A 20,816-nucleotide genomic window follows, 5' to 3' on the forward strand; every position below is an offset into this window, starting at 1 on the left:
CATCTCTGGGCGTGTATGTGTATATCGGTATTACCTCTCTGGGTGTGTACGTGTATACAGGTATTACCTCTCTGGGCGTGTATGTGTATACCGGTATTACCTCTCTGGGAGTGTATGTGTATACCGGTATTACCTCTCTGGGAGTGTATGTGTATACCGGTATTACCTCTCTGGGTGTGTATGTGTATACCGATATTACTTCTCTGGGCGTGTATGTGTATACCGGTATTACCTCTCTGGGCGTGTATGTGTATACCGTTATTTTACCTCTCTGGGCGTGTATGTGTATACCGGTATTACCTCTCTGGGTGTGTATGTGTATACAGGTATTACCTCTCTGGGTGTGTATGTGTATACCGGTATTACCTCTCTGGGCGTGTATGTGTATACCGGTATTACCTCTCTGGGCGTGTATGTGTATACCGGTATTACCTCTCTGGGTGTGTATGTGTATACCGGTATTACCTCTCTGGGTGTGTATGTGTATACCGGTATTACCTCTCTGGGTGTGTATGTGTATACCGATATTACTTCTCTGGGCGTGTATGTGTATACCGGTATTACCTCTCTGGGCGTGTATGTGTATACCGTTATTTTACCTCTCTGGGCGTGTATGTGTATACCGGTATTACCTCTCTGGGTGTGTATGTGTATACAGGTATTACCTCTCTGGGTGTGTATGTGTATACCGGTATTACCTCTCTGGGCGTGTATGTGTATACAGGTATTACCTCTCTGGGCGTGTATGTGTATACCGGTATTACCTCTCTGGGCGTGTATGTGTATACCGGTATTACCTCTCTGGGCGTGTACAGTATGTGTATACCGGTATTACCTCTCTGGGCGTGTATGTGTATACCGGTATTACCTCTCTGGGCGTGTATGTGTATACCGGTATTACCTCTCTGGGCGTGTATGTGTATACCGGTATTACCTCTCTGGGTGTGTATGTGTATACAGGTATTACCTCTCTGGGCGTGTATGTGTATACCGGTATTACCTCTCTGGGTGTGTATGTGTATACCGGTATTACCTCTGGGTGTGTATGTGTATACCGGTATTACCTCTCTGGGCGTGTATGTGTATATCGGTATTACCTCTCTGGGTGTGTATGTGTATACCGGTATTACCTCTCTGGGCGTGTATGTGTATACCGGTATTACCTCTCTGGGTGTGTATGTGTATACAGGTATTACCTCTCTGGGCGTGTATGTGTATACCGGTATTACCTCTCTGGGTGTGTATGTGTATACCGGTATTACCTCTGGGTGTGTATGTGTATACCGGTATTACCTCTCTGGGCGTGTATTTGTATACCGGTATTACCTCTCTGGGCGTGTATGTGTATACCGGTATTACCTCTCTGGGAGTGTATGTGTATACAGGTATTACGTCTCTGGGCGTGTATGTGTATACCGGTATTACATCTCTGGGCGTGTATGTGTATATCGGTATTACCTCTCTGGGTGTGTACGTGTATACAGGTATTACCTCTCTGGGCGTGTATGTGTATACCGGTATTACCTCTCTGGGAGTGTATGTGTATACCGGTATTACCTCTCTGGGAGTGTATGTGTATACCGGTATTACCTCTCTGGGTGTGTATGTGTATACCGATATTACTTCTCTGGGCGTGTATGTGTATACCGGTATTACCTCTCTGGGCGTGTATGTGTATACCGTTATTTTACCTCTCTGGGCGTGTATGTGTATACCGGTATTACCTCTCTGGGTGTGTATGTGTATACAGGTATTACCTCTCTGGGTGTGTATGTGTATACCGGTATTACCTCTCTGGGCGTGTATGTGTATACCGGTATTACCTCTCTGGGCGTGTATGTGTATACCGGTATTACCTCTCTGGGTGTGTATGTGTATACCGGTATTACCTCTCTGGGTGTGTATGTGTATACCGGTATTACCTCTCTGGGTGTGTATGTGTATACCGGTATTACCTCTCTGGGCGTGTATGTGTATACCGGTATTACCTCTCTGGGCGTGTATGTGTATACCGGTATTACCTCTCTGGGCGTGTATGTGTATACCGGTATTACCTCTCTGGGCGTGTATGTGTATACCGGTATTACCTCTCTGGGCGTGTATGTGTATACCGGTATTACCTCTCTGGGCGTGTATGTGTATACCGGTATTACCTCTCTGGGCGTGTATGTGTATACCGGTATTACCTCTCTGGGCGTGTATGTGTATACCGGTATTACCTCTCTGGGCGTGTATGTGTATACCGGTATTACCTCTCTGGGCGTGTATGTGTATACCGGTATTACCTCTCTGGGCGTGTATGTGTATACCGGTATTACCTCTCTGGGTGTGTATGTGTATACAGGTATTACCTCTCTGGGCGTGTATGTGTATACCGGTATTACCTCTCTGGGTGTGTATGTGTATACCGGTATTACCTCTGGGTGTGTATGTGTATACCGGTATTACCTCTCTGGGCGTGTATGTGTATATCGGTATTACCTCTCTGGGTGTGTATGTGTATACCGGTATTACCTCTCTGGGCGTGTATGTGTATACCGGTATTACCTCTCTGGGTGTGTATGTGTATACAGGTATTACCTCTCTGGGCGTGTATGTGTATACCGGTATTACCTCTCTGGGTGTGTATGTGTATACCGGTATTACCTCTGGGTGTGTATGTGTATACCGGTATTACCTCTCTGGGCGTGTATTTGTATACCGGTATTACCTCTCTGGGCGTGTATGTGTATACCGGTATTACCTCTCTGGGAGTGTATGTGTATACAGGTATTACGTCTCTGGGCGTGTATGTGTATACCGGTATTACATCTCTGGGCGTGTATGTGTATATCGGTATTACCTCTCTGGGTGTGTACGTGTATACAGGTATTACCTCTCTGGGCGTGTATGTGTATACCGGTATTACCTCTCTGGGAGTGTATGTGTATACCGGTATTACCTCTCTGGGAGTGTATGTGTATACCGGTATTACCTCTCTGGGTGTGTATGTGTATACCGGTATTACCTCTCTGGGTGTGTATGTGTATACCGGTATTACCTCTCTGGGCGTGTATGTGTATACCGGTATTACCTCTCTGGGCGTGTATGTGTATACCGGTATTACCTCTCTGGGCGTGTATGTGTATACCGGTATTACCTCTCTGGGCGTGTATGTGTATACCGGTATTACCTCTCTGGGCGTGTATGTGTATACCGGTATTACCTCTCTGGGCGTGTATGTGTATACCAGTATTACCTCTCTGGGCGTGTATGTGTATACCGGTATTACCTCTCTGGGCGTGTATGTGTATACCGGTATTACCTCTCTGGGTGTGTATGTGTATACAGGTATTACCTCTCTGGGCATGTATGTGTATACCGGTATTACCTCTCTGGGTGTGTATGTGTATACCGGTATTACCTCTGGGTGTGTATGTGTATACCGGTATTACCTCTCTGGGCGTGTATGTGTATATCAGTATTACCTCTCTGGGTGTGTATGTGTATACCGGTATTACCTCTCTGGGCGTGTATGTGTATACCGGTATTACCTCTCTGGGTGTGTATACAGGTATTACCTCTCTGGGCGTGTATGTGTATACCGGTATTACCTCTCTGGGCGTGTATGTGTATACCGGTATTACCTCTGGGTGTGTATGTGTATACCGGTATTACCTCTCTGGGCGTGTATTTGTATACCGGTATTACCTCTCTGGGCGTGTATGTGTATACCGGTATTACCTCTCTGGGAGTGTATGTGTATACCGGTATTACCTCTCTGGGTGTGTATCTGTATATCGGTATTACCTCTCTGGGCGTGTATGTGTATACAGGTATTACCTCTCTGGGCGTGTGTGTGTATACCGGTATTACCTCTCTGGGCGTGTATGTGTATACCGGTATTACCTGTCTGGGCATGTATGTGTATACCGGTATTACCTCTCTGGGCGTGTATGTGTATACCGGTATTACATCTCTGGGCGTGTATGTGTATATCAGTATTACCTCTCTGGGTGTGTATGTGTATACCGGTATTACCTCTCTGGGTGTGTATGTGTACAGTATACCGGTATTACCTCTCTGTGCGTGTATGTGTATACCGGTATTACGTCTCTGGGCGTGTATGTGTATACCGGTATTACCTCTCTGGGCATGTATGTGTATACCGGTATTACCTCTCTGGGCGTGTATGTGTATACCGGTATTACATCTCTGGGCGTGTATGTGTATATCAGTATTACCTCTCTGGGTGTGTATGTGTATACCGGTATTACCTCTCTGGGTGTGTATGTGTACAGTATACCGGTATTACCTCTCTGTGCGTGTATGTGTATACCGGTATTACATCTCTGGGTGTGTATGTGTATACCGGTATTACCTCTCTGGGCGTGTATGTGTATACCGGTATTACCTCTCTGGGTGTGTATGTGTATACCGGTATTACCTCTGGGCGTGTATGTGTATACCGGTATTACCTCTCTGGGCGTGTATGTGTATACCGGTATTACCTCTCTGGGCGTGTATGTGTATACCGGTATTACCTCTCTGGGTGTGTATGTGTTTACCGGTATTATTATCAGTCAAACGCATAGCCACTGATTGAGCCACCTGTGCTGAAGCAGGGATATCTCTAAAACCTGGCCTGATGCTGCCCCCCCCCCCCCCCCACTGATCTAACATCTATAGGTATTTGTATATCACCCTGTGAGCGGAGACTCGGGAAGGGGCTGATTCCCTCTGGCTGCTCCCTTCTGCCTGATATCACTATGTGCTGAGCAGGAGATTGCGCAGGCAAAGCCCCCTCTATCCCTCCTTATCTTTATTGGCTCTATCAGAGGGCAGGGTGGCCTGGGGGTTAAGAAAACCCTTGATTGACAAACTTCCCCCTCAGCGACCCTGATTAAAACACATTTAAGAAACCAATACCGCCAGATCTTTGCATCGCGCCTGGTTGCCTTTGTCCAAGTACTTAAGTGATGCAGCTTTCTTGCACAGTAACAGGGATTGCGCCGGCGCCAACTTACCACTTCGCTGGGTAACGAGCCCAGGTCGTTAAAGGGCGTCTCTAACGAGTTGGTGTCCACATTCAGCAGAACGATGTCGTCCAGCGTGCGGCTCCTCACCCTCTGACACACGGGAGATAAAGTTACAACGCGGCACTTTATGCGGGCGGTGTCCTAAGCTGGGTGTTTGAGGGTGGCGAGGGAATGGGGCAGGGGCAACTCCATTCCTCAAGGGCCACCAACAGGTCAGGTTTTCAGGATATCCCTGCTTCAGCACAGGTGGCTCAATCTGTGGCTCTATCTTCGACTGAGCCACCTGTACTGAAGCAGGGATATCCTGAAAACATGTCCTGTTGGTGGCCCTTGAGGACTGGAGTTGGCCACCCCTGGGGTAGGGTGACCAAATGCCCTGACTTTAGCAGCTCTGTCCTGGACTTGTAAGGCAATGACCCAGCTCTGGGGACCAGGTGAGTATCCTCGTGGGAAGATCACTGCCTTTGTAGTGGGTGTCTCTCTGCCCCCCCCCCCCCATAATGTCAGCTTCTTGTGTGAGTCCCTGTATCGTGGTGGGCACGGCCAGCTCTGCGGGGCTGTAACATGCAAAGTGCCGTGGCCACATTAACCAAGGGGTGCTAAGCTTCAGCACAACCTCACTCCTATTCAAAGGGGCGGGAGCTATGGTGTAAAACTTAGCACCATTTAGTGAATATAGGCCTATTTCTGTTATTAAACTGTGTGTGATGCAGTACTGAGGTCAGGAGAGTAATGAGAGAGTGTGTGTTACATTGTGTTGTGTTATTAAATCGCAGTGTGTGATGCAGTATTGAGGTCAGGATGTGTGTTATATTGTGTTATTAAATTGCAGTGTGATGCAGTATTGAGGTCAGGATGTATGTTACATTGTGTTGTGTTATTAGATTGCAGTGTGATGCAGTATTGAGGTCAGGATGTGTGTTATATTGTGTTGTTTTATTAAATTGCAGTGTGATGCAGTATTGCGGTCAGGATGTGTGTTACATTGTGTTGTGTTATTAAATTGCAGTGTGATGCAGTATTGAGGTCAGGATGTGTGTTACATTGTGTTGTTATTAAATTGCAGTGTGTGATGCAGTATTGAGGTCAGGATGTGTGTTATATTGTGTTGTGTTATTAAATTGCAGTGTGTGATACAGTATTGAGGTCAGGATGTGTGTTACATTGTGTTGTGTTATTAAATTGCACTGTGATGCAGTATTGAGGTCAGGATGTGTGTAACATTGTGTTCGGTTATTAAATTGCTGTGTGTGATACAGTATTGAGGTCAAGATGTGTGTTACATTGTGTTGTTATTAAATTGCAGTGTGTGAGTCAGTTTTGCGGTCAGGATGTGTGTGAGATTGTGTTGTGTTATTAAATCGCAGTGTGTGATGCAGTATTGAGGTCAGGATGTGCTACATTGTGTTGTATTATTAAATCGCAGTGTGTGATGCAGTATTGAGGTCAGGATGTGTGTTACATTGTGTTGTGTTATTAAATCGCAGTGTGTGATTCAGTATTGAGGTCAGGATGTGTGTTACATTGTGTTGTGTTATTAAATCGCAGTGTGTGATTCAGTATTGAGGTCAGGATGTGTGAGATTGTGCGATTTCTTAAGCAGAATTAAAACCATGCCATTAACACAATGAGCGGTCAGTGGAATAGAAAGAGCGCATCACTTAAAATATAACTCTCATATATCTCAGGAAATAGGCCAGCCTGCAATCTGCATTAAGCGCCAGGCATTTTGTTAATGGATAAATACAATTAATATCATTAAAATATCGGGAAAAGATTTCTGATGAAGAACAATAAAAAAAACACACTGTAATATGTTCCATTTAGTATATTGCAGCGGGTGGGGAAAGTAATTGTCAGAGCGGCTTTTATGCAATGTATTTTGAATGGGATGATCTGCAGTGGGGTAAAGATCCCGGTTTAATTCCCCCTGGCTCCGGCTTCTCCCGGAGCAGCACAACCCTTCCCACTCCCGCTGTCTGTGTCACTGGGCCTGTTTGCACGGCCGCAGTGAGAGAGAGGAGTGAGGAGGCGGAAGAGTTACTGATGGATCTTAATACAGTAAAGCGTCCCTTATACATCCAGTGGGATTAATAACGTCAGCCCCGCGCCGCCTCACAGTCTGAATACGGCTATTTCTAGCATGTTACTTTACTTCAGTTTTTAGCCTCAACTTTTGTTGCATCACTAATGTCTTTAAAATAATATGTACAGGCACTGATCTGGGATTTGAGCGTGTGTGTGTGTGTGAGTGTGTGTGTGTGTGTGTGTGTGTGTGTGTGCGTGTGCGTGTGTATGTGTGTGTGTATAATGTACATTTATATACTGTATATGTATATATATATATACACATGTTTATATATTCTCTTTGTGTGTGTATTATTATATGTATATACATGCACGTCTAGAACGTTATGTGTACGTCTAGAAATATATATCGGCTATAGAAGTAGATTCATAGTAATGCATGTATTCTTTATTCGTATGACACACACACACACAAATGTACACATACACATACAGATTTACACTGTGTATATATTTATATATAAGTATGTACTGTATGGGTGGGTGTGTGTGTAAATATATATATATATATATATATATATATATATACAGTGTTCGACAAACCTATACATTTGCTTGCCCCGGGCGAGTGGATTTAACATCGTGGCGAGCTCCTATTGGCCCAAGCAGCACACGTGTGGTACTAGGTGGTGAGTAGATTTTTATGTTAGGCGAGTAGATTTTTTGGTGATTTGTCGACCACTGTGTATATATATATATACATATATATATATATATATATATATATATATATATATATATAAACAATGAATAAAAACACATATATTATTATAAATGTATATATATATATATAAATATATATAGTCAGATAAGGCAGTTGGCACTCCAATAGGTGCTGGTAAGCCACAGGTGCACGTCCCATATAGAGAATGTAGTTATACGTTACCGTTCCAAGGATTGGTAAACAAGAGACAGCACTCAATGTTGAAAATCAAAGTGTATTAGTAATAGCAAAAATACATCCAGAAACCCAACGTTTCGGTCCTACAGAATGGGACCTTCCTCAGGGGTATCCCCCCGGAGGAAGGTCCCATTCTGTAGGACCAAAACGTTGGGTTTCTGGATGTATTTTTGCTATTACTAATACACTTTGATTTTCAACATTGAGTGCTGTCTCTTGTTTACCAATCCTTGGAACGGTAACATAACTATAACTATATATATATATATATAAACAAACATCACAGCTTGCACTCAATGTACTGGTTCGTATAGACAGGTGCTAGTCTCAAATAATAGAAAAACAACATTACCATTCTCTCGTCCGGTAAAGAAAGACTGCACTCGGTTCAGTAATCATGGAAAACTGTATTGGGCATCTGAATAAAAAAGCTAAGTCACCCAATCCGACGTTTCGGTCCTGGAATAGGCTCCCCCTTGAGAAAGGTCCTATTCCAGGACAGAAACGTCGGATTGGGTGACTTAGCTTTTTTATTCAGATGCCCAATACAGTTTTCCATGATTACTGAACCGAGTGCAGTCTTTCTTTACCGGACGAGAGAATGGTAATGTTGTTTTTATATATATATATATATAGTGGTTGACAAATCACCAAAAAATCTACTCGCCACCGAGTACCAAACGTGTGCTGCTTGGGCCAATATTTACTCGCCCGGGGGTTAAATCCACTCGCCTGGGGCGAGCAAATGTATAGGTTTGTCGAACACTGTGTATATATATATATATATATATATATATATATATATATATATATATACATACACACACTGTACACATAAGTGTGTATACATGTACACATTTTAAATCTATATATGTACACATATTTAGGCACACACGCACACACGCACACACACACACACACGTGTGTGAGAAGGGGTACGGATATTTTTGGGATGAACGCTCACCCTTAAGTACGATAACAATTTGGAAATGCAGAGTTAGTGGGTACAAATAACAGACACCCCACCTACCTCCATTAGGCTGCAGTGAACTCCGATGATGTACGGCATGGGGGCGCTAAAAGTGGGGGGGAAAAATGGCTGTCAGGACGTGGTGCGGGCAAAATGTCACCCCTTCCCCCGGGGATAAAAATAGGGCACCAACGCCTAGATTAGGGTGGACAATGCCAGTCCTCAAGAGCCACCAACAGCTCAGGTTTTCAGGATATCCCTGCTTCAGCACAGGGGACTCAATGAGTGGCTCAGACTCATTGAGCCCCCTGTGCTGAAGCAGGGATATCCTAAAGACCTGACCTGTTGTTGACCCTTGAGTCGTTGACTGAGCCTCTGATTAAGCCCCCTGTGCTGAAGCAGGGATATCCTAAAGGCCTGACCTGTTGTTGACCCTTGAGTCGTTGACTGAGCCTCTGATTAAGCCCCCTGTGCTGAAGCAGGGATATCCTTAAACCCTGACCTGTTGGTGGTCCTTGAGGACTGGAGTTGTCCGCCCTGCCTTACATACTACGGCAGATGAATTGTACGGCCAAACCACTGACATATCTGTAATTACGGGGTGTCGGCGCCACTTCTCGACCCCGGGACGCTGCGCCACGTCGACATCTATCGCCCATCGCTCCAGCTTACGCGCCTTTTGGGACACCGGGGGAAAGCTGCAGGCGTTAGAGGGTTAAACAGCCCCAAACAGCTCCTATTTCGCTCTTGTTTTTGGCCGAAAACAAGCCCTTTTCTTGCCTCCCGCAGCCCGGCCAGAATCGCATGTTCTGCCTGACACTGGAATGTCCCAAATTCAATTAGGCCGGATAATAAGTGACAGGAATGGGAGCTGCTCGGAGCTGCAGCCGCTGGCCGCCTGCGCTGGGCGGCGGGTTTCTTCCAATTACGTGCGTTTTGCAGAGAGAGAACACAGTTATGGGCAGCGCCACAACACCCGTCCCATTAGCGAGCCGCGCCTAATAACGCCAATTACCGAACCATTATCCCAATCTCATTTCTGTGAATAGGAGGTCTCACAAAAGCAGACCACACACCATCCCACAGACCACACACCACCCGCAGACCACACACCATCCCACAGACCACACACCACCCGCAGACCACACACCACCCGCAGACCACACACCATCCCGCAGACCACATACAAACCGCAGACCACACACCACCCGCAGACCACACACCACCCGCAGACCACACACCACCCGCAGACCACACACCATCCCGCAGACCACACACCACCCGCAGACCACACACCACCCCGCAGACCACACACCATCCCGCAGACCACACACCATCCCGCAGACCACACACCACCCGCAGACCACACACCACCCGCAGACCACACGCCACCCGCAGACCACACGCCACCCGCAGACCACACGCCACCCGCAGACCATACGCCACCCGCAGACCACACGCCATCCCACAGACCACACACCATCCACAGACCACACACCATCCACAGACCACACACCACCCACAGACCATCCATAGACCCCCCACAGACCACACACCATCCACAGACCACACACCATCCACAGACCACACACCATCCACAGACCACACATCATCCACAGATCACACACCATCCACAGACCATCTAGAGACCACACACCATCCCACAGACCACACACCATCCACAGACCACACATCATCCACAGATCACACACCGTCCACAGACCATCCCACAGACCACACACCATCCCACAGACCACAGACCATCCTTAGATCACTCACCATCCACAGACCACACACCATCCACACACCATCCACAGACCACACATCACCCGCAGACCACACACCATCCCACAGACCATCCTTAGATCACCCACCATCCACAGACCATCCACAGACCACACACAATCCACAGACCATCTAAAGACCACACACCATCCACAGACCACACACCATCCTTAGATCACCCACCATCCACAGACCACACACCATCCACAGACCATCTAGAGACCACACACCATCCACAGACCATCCACAGACCACACACCATCCACAGACCACACACCATCCACAGACCATCCTGAGGTAGGGAGTACCCTTCTCCCTAATAGCCCTCTCGGTCAATGTTGACCTCTTTAAAGGAGCAATCCACCCTAACGAGCCTTCTTTTTATTTATTTTTTACAAGGTTGGAACAGAGAGGCCCTCCAGAAATGAGCTGTGCTATTTCCAGCTCTGGCGCCCGCCGCGGTTCCCCGGATATTTACTGGTGAAGTTACCGGTGTTACTTCCTGTTTCTTTTTAAAAGGGGGATTTAAATGGCTGTCCAATAGGGAGCCGCGACTGCTGATGGTGCAGCTTCCTATTGCACTGCTGATGGTGCAGCTTCCTATTGCACTGCTGATGGCGCAGCTTCCTATTGCACTGCTGATGGCGCAGCTTCCTATTGGCCAGAGATTTAGTGGCCATTTTGTTTCCCCTGAGGGAGATTTAAACCCGGTAATTTCACCGTTATCTGGGGACCCTGAGGTCTCCAAAGCTGAAAATTGTGGCGTTTGGTTCCAGGGTACCACCGGTACCACCGGGACCACCGGTTCCACCCAGGTAGATATAAAAAAAACCCCAGGAGGAACTGCTCCTTTAAGGGTGCCTGCCGTGTAACTCGCCAACATCCCTGGAGCATCCAGCATGTAAATAATCAGAAACCCTACAACGTTTAGGGGCATGTAAAAATAATAGCGGCTTCTTCCAAATTACCGTACTTTTGCGTCAATCCTATGTCCTAAATCCCATATCCCATATCCTATAACCTATATCCCACATCCTATATCCCATATCCCACATCCTATAACCTTTATCCCATATCCCACATCATATAACCTATATCCCATATCCCACATCCTATAACCTATATCCCACATCCTATATCCCACATCCTATAACCTATATCCCATATCCTATAACCTATATCCCACATCCTATATCCTATATCCCATATCCTATAACCTATATCCCATATCCCACATCCTATAACCTATATCCCACATCCTATAACCTATATCCCACATCCTATAACCTATATCCCATATCCTACATCCTATAACCCATATCTTACATCCCACATCCTATAACCTATATCCCATATCCCACATCCTATAACATTTATCCCACATCCTATGTCCTACATCCCATATCCTATAACCTATATCCCATATCCTATAACCTATATCCCATATCCCACGTCCTATAACCTATATCCCATATCCCACATCCTATAACCTATATCCCACATCCTATAACCTATATCCCACATCCTATGTCCTACATCCCATATCCTATAACCTATATCCCATATCCCACATCCTATAACCTATATCCCACATCCTATAACCTATATCCCACATCCTATAACCTATATCCCACATCCTATAACCTATATCCCACATCCTATAACCTATATCCCACATCCTATAACCTATATCCCACATTCTATATCCCACATCCTATAACATATATCCCACATCCTATAACCTATAACCTATATCCCACATCCTATAACCTATATCCCATATCCTATATCCCATATCCCACATCCTATAACCGATATCCCATATCCTATAACCTATATCCCACATCCTATAACCTATATCCCATATCCTATAACCTGTATCCTACATCCCATATCCTATAACCTATATCCCACATCCTATATCCCATTACCGATATCCCATATCCTATAACCTATATCCCACATCCTATAACCTATATCCCATATCCTATAACCTATATCCCACATCCTATATCCCATTACCGATATCCCATATCCTATAACCTATATCCCACATCCTATAACCTATATCCCATATCCTATAACCTATATCCCACATCCTATAACCGATATCCCATATCCTATAACCTATATCCCACATCCTATAACCTATATCCCATATCCCACATCCTATAACCTTTATCCCACATCCTATAACCTATCTCCCATATCCTATAACCTGTATCCTACATCCCATATCCTATAACCTATATCCCACATCCTATAACCTATATCCCATATCCTATAACCTGTATCCTACATCCCATATCCTATAACCTATATCCCACATCCTATATCCCATAACCGATATCCCATATCCTATAACCTATATCCCACATCCTATAACCTATATCCCATATCCTATAACCTATATCCCACATCCTATAACCGATATCCCATATCCTATAACCTATATCCCACATCCTATAACCTATATCCCATATCCCACATCCTATAACCTTTATCCCACATCCTATAACCTATCTCCCATATCCTATAACCTGTATCCTACATCCCATATCCTATAACCTATATCCCACATCCTATAACCTATATCCCACATCCTATAACCTATATCCCACATCCTATAACCTATATCCCACATCCTATATCCCACATCCTATAACCTATATCCCATATCCCACATCCTATATCCCATATCCCACATCCTATAACCTATATCCCACATCCTATAACCCATATCCCACATCCTATAACCTATATCCAATATCCTACATCCTATAACCCAAATCTTACATCCCACATCCTATAACCTATATCCCATATCCCACATCCTATAACATTTATCCCACATCCTATGTCCTACATCCCATATCCTATAACCTATATCCCATATCCCACGTCCTATAACCTATATCCCATATCCCACATCCTATAACATTTATCCCACATCCTATGTCCTACATCCCATATCCTATAACCTATATCCCATATCCCACGTCCTATAACCTATATCCCACATCCTATAACCTATATCCCACATCCTATAACCTATATCCCACATCCTATAACCTATATCCCACATCCTATAACCTATATCCCACATCCTATAACCTATATCCCACATCCTATGTCCTACATCCCATATCCTATAACCTATATCCCATATCCCACATCCTATAACCTATATCCCACATCCTATAACCTATATCCCACATCCTATAACCTATATCCCATATCCTATAACCTGTATCCTACATCCTATATCCTATAACCTATATCCCACATCCTATATCCCATATCCTATAACCGATATCCTATAACCTATATCCCACATCCTATAACCAATATCCCATATCCTATAACCTATATCCCACATCCTATAACCGATATCCCATATCCTATAACCTATATCCCACATCCTATATCCCATATCCCACATCCTATAACCTATATCCCATATCCTATAACCTGTATCCTACATCCCATATCCTATAACCCATATCCCATATCCTATAACCTATATCCCATATCCTATAACCCACATCCTATAACCTGTATCCTACATCCCATATCCCACATCCCACATCCTATAACCTATATCCCATATCCTATAACCTGTATCCTACATCCCATATCCTATATCCCACATCCTATAACCTATATCCCACATCCTATAACCTATATCCCACATCCTATGTCCTACATCCCATATCCTATAACCTATATCCCACATCCTATAACCTATAACCTACATCCCATATCCTATATCCCATATCCTATAACCTATATCCCACATCCTATAACCTGCATCCTATATCCCATATCCCACATCCTATAACCTATATCCCACATCCTATAACCTATATCCTATAACCTACATCCCATATCCTATATCCCACATCCCATATCCTATATCCCACATCCCATATCCCACATCCCATATCCTATATCCCACATCCTATATCCCATATCCTATATCCCACATCCTATATCCCACATCCTATAACCTATATCCCACATCCTATAACCTATATCCCACATCCTATAACCTATATCCCACATCCTATAACCTATATCCCACATCCTATAACCTATATCCCACATCCTATATCCCATATCCTATAACCTACATCCCACATCCCATATCCTATATCCCACATCCCACATCCTATATCCCACATCCCACATCCTATAACCTATATCCCACATCCTATAACCTATATCCCACATCCTATAACCTATATCCCACATCCTATAACCTATATCCCACATCCTATATCCCATATCCTATAACCTATATCCCACATCCTATAAACCTATATCCCACATCCTATAACCTATATCCCACATCCTATATCCCATATCCTATAACCTATATCCCATATCCCACATCCTATAAACCTATATCCCACATCCTATAACCTATATCCCACATCCTATAACCTATATCCCATATACTACATCCTATAACCCAAATCGTACATCCCACATCCTATAACCTATATCCCATATCCCACATCCTATAACATTTATCCCACATCCTATGTCCTACATCCCATATCCTATAACCTATATCCCATATCCCACGTCCTATAACCTATATCCCATATCCCACATCCTATAACATTTATCCCACATCCTATGTCCTACATCCCATATCCTATAACCTATATCCCACGTCCTATAACCTATATCCCATATCTCACATCCTATAACCTATATCCCACATCCTATAACCTATATCCCACATCCTAGAACCTATATACCACATCCTATAACCTATATCCCACATCCTATAACCTATATCCCACATCCTATAACCTATATCCCACATCCTATGTCCTACATCCCATATCCTATAACCTATATCCCATATCCCACATCCTATAACCTATATCCCACATCCTATAACCTATATCCCACATCCTATAACCTATATCCCATATCCTATAACCTGTATCCTACATCCCATATCCTATAACCTATATCCCACATCCTATATCCCATATCCTATAACCGATATCCCATATCCTATAACCTATATCCCACATCCTATAACCAATATCCCATATCCTATAACCTATATCCCACATCCTATAACCGATATCCCATATCCTATATCCCACATCCTATAACCTATATCCCACATCCTATAACCTATATCCCATATCCTATAACCTGTATCCTACATCCCATATCCTATAACCTATATCCCATATCCTATAACCTATATCCCACATCCTATAACCTGTATCCTACATCCCATATCCTATATCCCACATCCTATAACCTATAACCTGTATCCTACATCCCATATCCTATATCCCACATCCTATAACCTATATCCCACATCCTATAACCTATATCCCACATCCTATAACCTATATCCCACATCCTATAACCTACATCCCATATCCTATATCCTATATCCCACATCCTATAACCCACATCCTATAACCTATATCCCACATCCTATAACCTATATCCCACATCCTATAACCTATATCCCATATCCTATAACCTACATCCCATATCCTATATCCCACATCCCATATCCCACATCCTATAACCTATATCCCACATCCCATATCCCACATCCTATATCCCATATCCTATAACCTATATCCCACATCCTATAACCGATATCCTATAACCGATATCCCATATCCTATAACCGATATCCCATATCCTATAACCGATATCCTATAACCGATATCCCATATCCTATATCCCATATCCTATAACCGATATCCCATATCCTATAACCGATATCCCACATCCTATAACCTATATCCCACATCCTATAACCTATATCCCACATCCTATAACCTATATCCCATATCCTACATCCCACATCCTATAACCTATATCCCACATCCTATAACCTATATCCCACATCCTATAACCTATATCCCACATCCTATAACCTATATCCCATATCCTACATCCCACATCCTATAACCTATATCCCATATCCTATAACCTATATCCCACATCCTATAACCGATATCCCATATCCTATAACCTATATCCCACATCCTATATCCCATATCCCACATCCTATAACCTATATCCCATATCCTATAACCTGTATCCTACATCCCATATCCTATAACCCATATCCCACATCCTATAACCTATATCCCACATCCTATAACCTGTATCCTACATCCCATATCCCACATCCCACATCCTATAACCTATATCCCATATCCTATAACCTGTATCCTACATCCCATATCCCACATCCTATAACCTATATCCCACATCCTATAACCTATATCCCACATCCTACTGTATGTCCTACATCCCATATCCTATAACCTATATCCCACATCCTATAACCTATAACCTACATCCCATATCCTATATCCCATATCCTATAACCTATATCCCACATCCTATAACCTGCATCCTACATTCTATATCCCATATCCCACATCCTATAACCTATATCCCACATCCTATAACCTATATCCCATATCCTATAACCTACATCCCATATCCTATATCCCATATCCTATATACCACATCCCACATCCTATATCCCACATCCTATATCCTATATCCCACATCCTATAACCTATATCCCACATCCTATAACCTATATCCCACATCCTATAACCTATATCCCATATCCTATAACCTACATCCCATATCCTATATCCCACATCCCATATCCCACATCCTATAACCTATATCCCACATCCTATAACCTATATCCCACATCCTATAAACCTATATCCCACATCCTATAACCTATATCCCACATCCTATATCCCATAACCTATATCCCATATCCCACATCCTATAAACCTATATCCCACATCCTATAACCTATATCCCACATCCTATAACCTATATCCCATATCCTACATCCCATATCCCACATCCTATAACATTTATCCCACATCCTATGTCCTACATCCCATATCCTATAACCTATATCCCACGTCCTATAACCTATATCCCATATCTCACATCCTATAACCTATATCCCACATCCTATAACCTATATCCCACATCCTATAACCTATATCCCACATCCTATAACCTATATCCCACATCCTATAACCTATATCCCACATCCTATGTCCTACATCCCATATCCTATAACCTATATCCCACATCCTATAACCTATATCCCACATCCTATAACCTATATCCCACATCCTATATCCCATATCCTATAACCTGTATCCTACATCCCATATCCTATAACCTATATCCCATATCCTATAACCGATATCCCATATCCTATAACCTATATCCCACATCCTATAACCAATATCCCATATCCTATAACCTATATCCCACATCCTATAACCGATATCCCATATCCTATAACCTATATCCCACATCCTATAACCTATATCCCATATCCCACATCCTATAACCTATATCCCATATCCTATAACCTGTATCCTACATCCCATATCCTATAACCTATATCCCATATCCTATAACCTATATCCCATATCCTATATCCCACATTCTATAACCTGTAACCTACATCCCATATCCTATATCCCACATCCTATAACCTATATCCTATAACCTGTATCCTACATCCCATATCCTATATCCCACATCCTATAACCTATATCCCACATCCTATAACCTATATCCCACATCCCATATCCTATAACCTATATCCCACATCCTATAACCTATAACCTACATCCCATATCCTATATCCCATATCCTATAACCTATATCCCACATCCTATAACCTATATCCCACATGCTATAACCTATATCCCACATCCTATAACCTATATCCCACATCCTATAACCTATATCCCATATCCTATAACCTACATCCCATATCCTATATCCCACATCCCACATCCTATAACCTATATCCCACATCCCATATCCCACATCCTATATCCCATATCCTATATCCCACATCCTATAACCGATATCCCATATCCTATAACCGATATCCCATATCCTATAACCGATATCCCACATCCTATAACCTATATCCCACATCCTATAACCTATATCCCACATCCTATAACCTACATCCCACATCCTATAACCTATATCCCACATCCTATAACCTATATCCCACATCCTATAACCTATATCCCATATCTTATAACCTATATCCCATATCCTATAACCTATATCCCATATCCTATAACCTATATCCTACATCCCATATCCCACATCCTATATCCCAGGTCCCGGGAGCACGTGGGGCCCAGCCGGCCGGTGCTGGAAGTTGAGCCCAGCTCCCTCGTCAGGCTGCCGGAGCCTCTGCTTGCTGCGGGGCCCCAGGACCCTCACTCCTCCGTGGCTAAGTCTTCCTCCTCCTGCCTGTTTCACGGCCCGCAAGTCAGTCAGGTCCCATCTTGTGTGGGGAGGGGGAAGGGGAATTGAGTGTGGGGAGGGGGGGGAATTGAGTGTGGGGAGGGGGATTAAGTGTGGGGAGGGGGATTGATTGTGGGGAGGGGGATTGATTGTGGGGAGGGGGATTGATTGTGGGGAGGGGGATTGAGTGTGGGTGGTGGGGAAGAATAGTGTGTGTGTGTGGGGAGGGGGAAGGGGAATTGAGTGTGGGGAGGGGGATTAAGTGTGGGGAGGGGGATTGATTGTGGGGAGGGGGATTGATTGTGGGGAGGGGGATTGATTGTGGGGCGGGGGATTGAGCGTGAGAGATGGGGGGGGATTGAGTGTGAAAGATGGTGGGATTGAGTATGAGAAATGGGAGAATTGAATGTGAGAGATGGGGGCTGAGTGTGAGAGATGAGGGATTGAGTGTAAGAAATTGGGGGTTGAGTGTGAGAGATGGGGGATTGAGTCTGAGAGATGGGAATTGGGTGTGAGAGATGGGGAGGGGGTTGAGTGGGAGAGATGGGGAGGGGGTTGAGTGTGAGAGATGGGGAGGGGTTTGAGTCTGAGATGGGGGTTGAGTGGGAGATGGGAGAGATGGGGAGGAGGTTGAGTGTGAGCGTTGGGGAGGGGGTTGAGTCTGAGATGGGGGTTGAGTGGGAGATGGCAGAGATGAGGTTGAGTGTGAGCATTGGGGAGGGGGTTGAGTGTGAGAGATGGGGAGTGGGTTGAGTGAGAGATGGGGAGGGCTTTGAGTGTGACAGATGGGGAGGGAGTTGAGTGTGAGATGGGGGTTGAGTGAGAGAGATGGGGAAAGGGTTGAGTGTGAGAGATGGAGAAGGGGTTGAGTGTGAGAGATGGGGAAAGGGTTGAGTGTGAGAAATGGGGAGGGGTTGAGTGTGGGAGATGGGGAGGGGGTTGAGTGGGAGAGATGGAGAAGGTGTTGAGTGTGAGAGATGGAGAAGGGGTTGAGTGTGAGAGATGGGGAAAGGGTTGAGTGTGAAAAATGGGGAGGAGTTGAGTGTGAGAGATGGGGAGGAGGTTGAGTGTGAGAGATGGGGAGGGGGTTGAGTGTGAGAGATGGGGAGGGGGGTGAGTGTGAGTTGATGGGGGGTAGAGAGAGGAGGGGGGTGAGACAGGGAGGAAGAGTGACAGGGGGTGTGAAAGAAAGAGGGAGAGAGGGGGACAGTGAGGAGGGGGGAGAGGGGGAGGGTCTTGCAAGGACGTCCCGGTGGAAACAAAATGTATTTTGCGTTTTTATTTGGGGGCCTTTCCATGTTCTTCCCCCTCTGGAAGGTCCCACAGGACGGGACGTTGGCTGTTGCTGTATGGATAATATAACCTGGTGATCACACTGGTTGCAGTGCGGCGTCTCCTCAGCAGCCCTGGAGCTGGGCGGCGTATTCCTCTGTGTGTATATATTGCAGAATGTTGCGGGCGCAGCGAGTCCCTGGCGTGAAGAGCGCGCAATCTCATTTTGGGGTCCGAGGCAACGGTGGGGATAAAAGTGACTTTCCAAGGCCACGAGAGAAGCCCACGCTGCAGCTTGAGCTGGGTTCTCCCACTTCCAAGGCTCTTACGTAGCCCCGGGGCTGCTCCATCGGCCAGAAACATATACTGCCCATGCCCATATACCCCTATTCTGCCAAAGCGCTGGGCCCCAAGCGCGAGCCCATAACAAGAAGGGCTAATATGTACGGCCATGTTT

General features: G+C 44.7%; 1 protein-coding gene across 1 annotated transcript in view; it reads right to left on the reverse strand.

Annotated features, from left to right (window-relative positions):
• The window catches only part of DENND1B (DENN domain containing 1B), a 160,547-nt gene that overhangs the window by 31,058 nt on the left and 108,673 nt on the right, over window positions 1-20,816 (reverse strand). The window contains exons 12-13 of the mRNA XM_075615498.1: window positions 9,038-9,083; window positions 5,007-5,108 (exon numbers count right to left, since the gene is read on the reverse strand). Of these exons, the coding sequence (XP_075471613.1) occupies window positions 5,007-5,108; window positions 9,038-9,083 (148 nt within the window). The remainder of the gene's footprint in view (window positions 1-5,006; window positions 5,109-9,037; window positions 9,084-20,816) is intronic.

This window comes from Ascaphus truei, chromosome 10, assembly GCF_040206685.1.
Source record: "Ascaphus truei isolate aAscTru1 chromosome 10, aAscTru1.hap1, whole genome shotgun sequence".
NCBI lineage: Eukaryota > Metazoa > Chordata > Amphibia > Anura > Ascaphidae > Ascaphus > Ascaphus truei.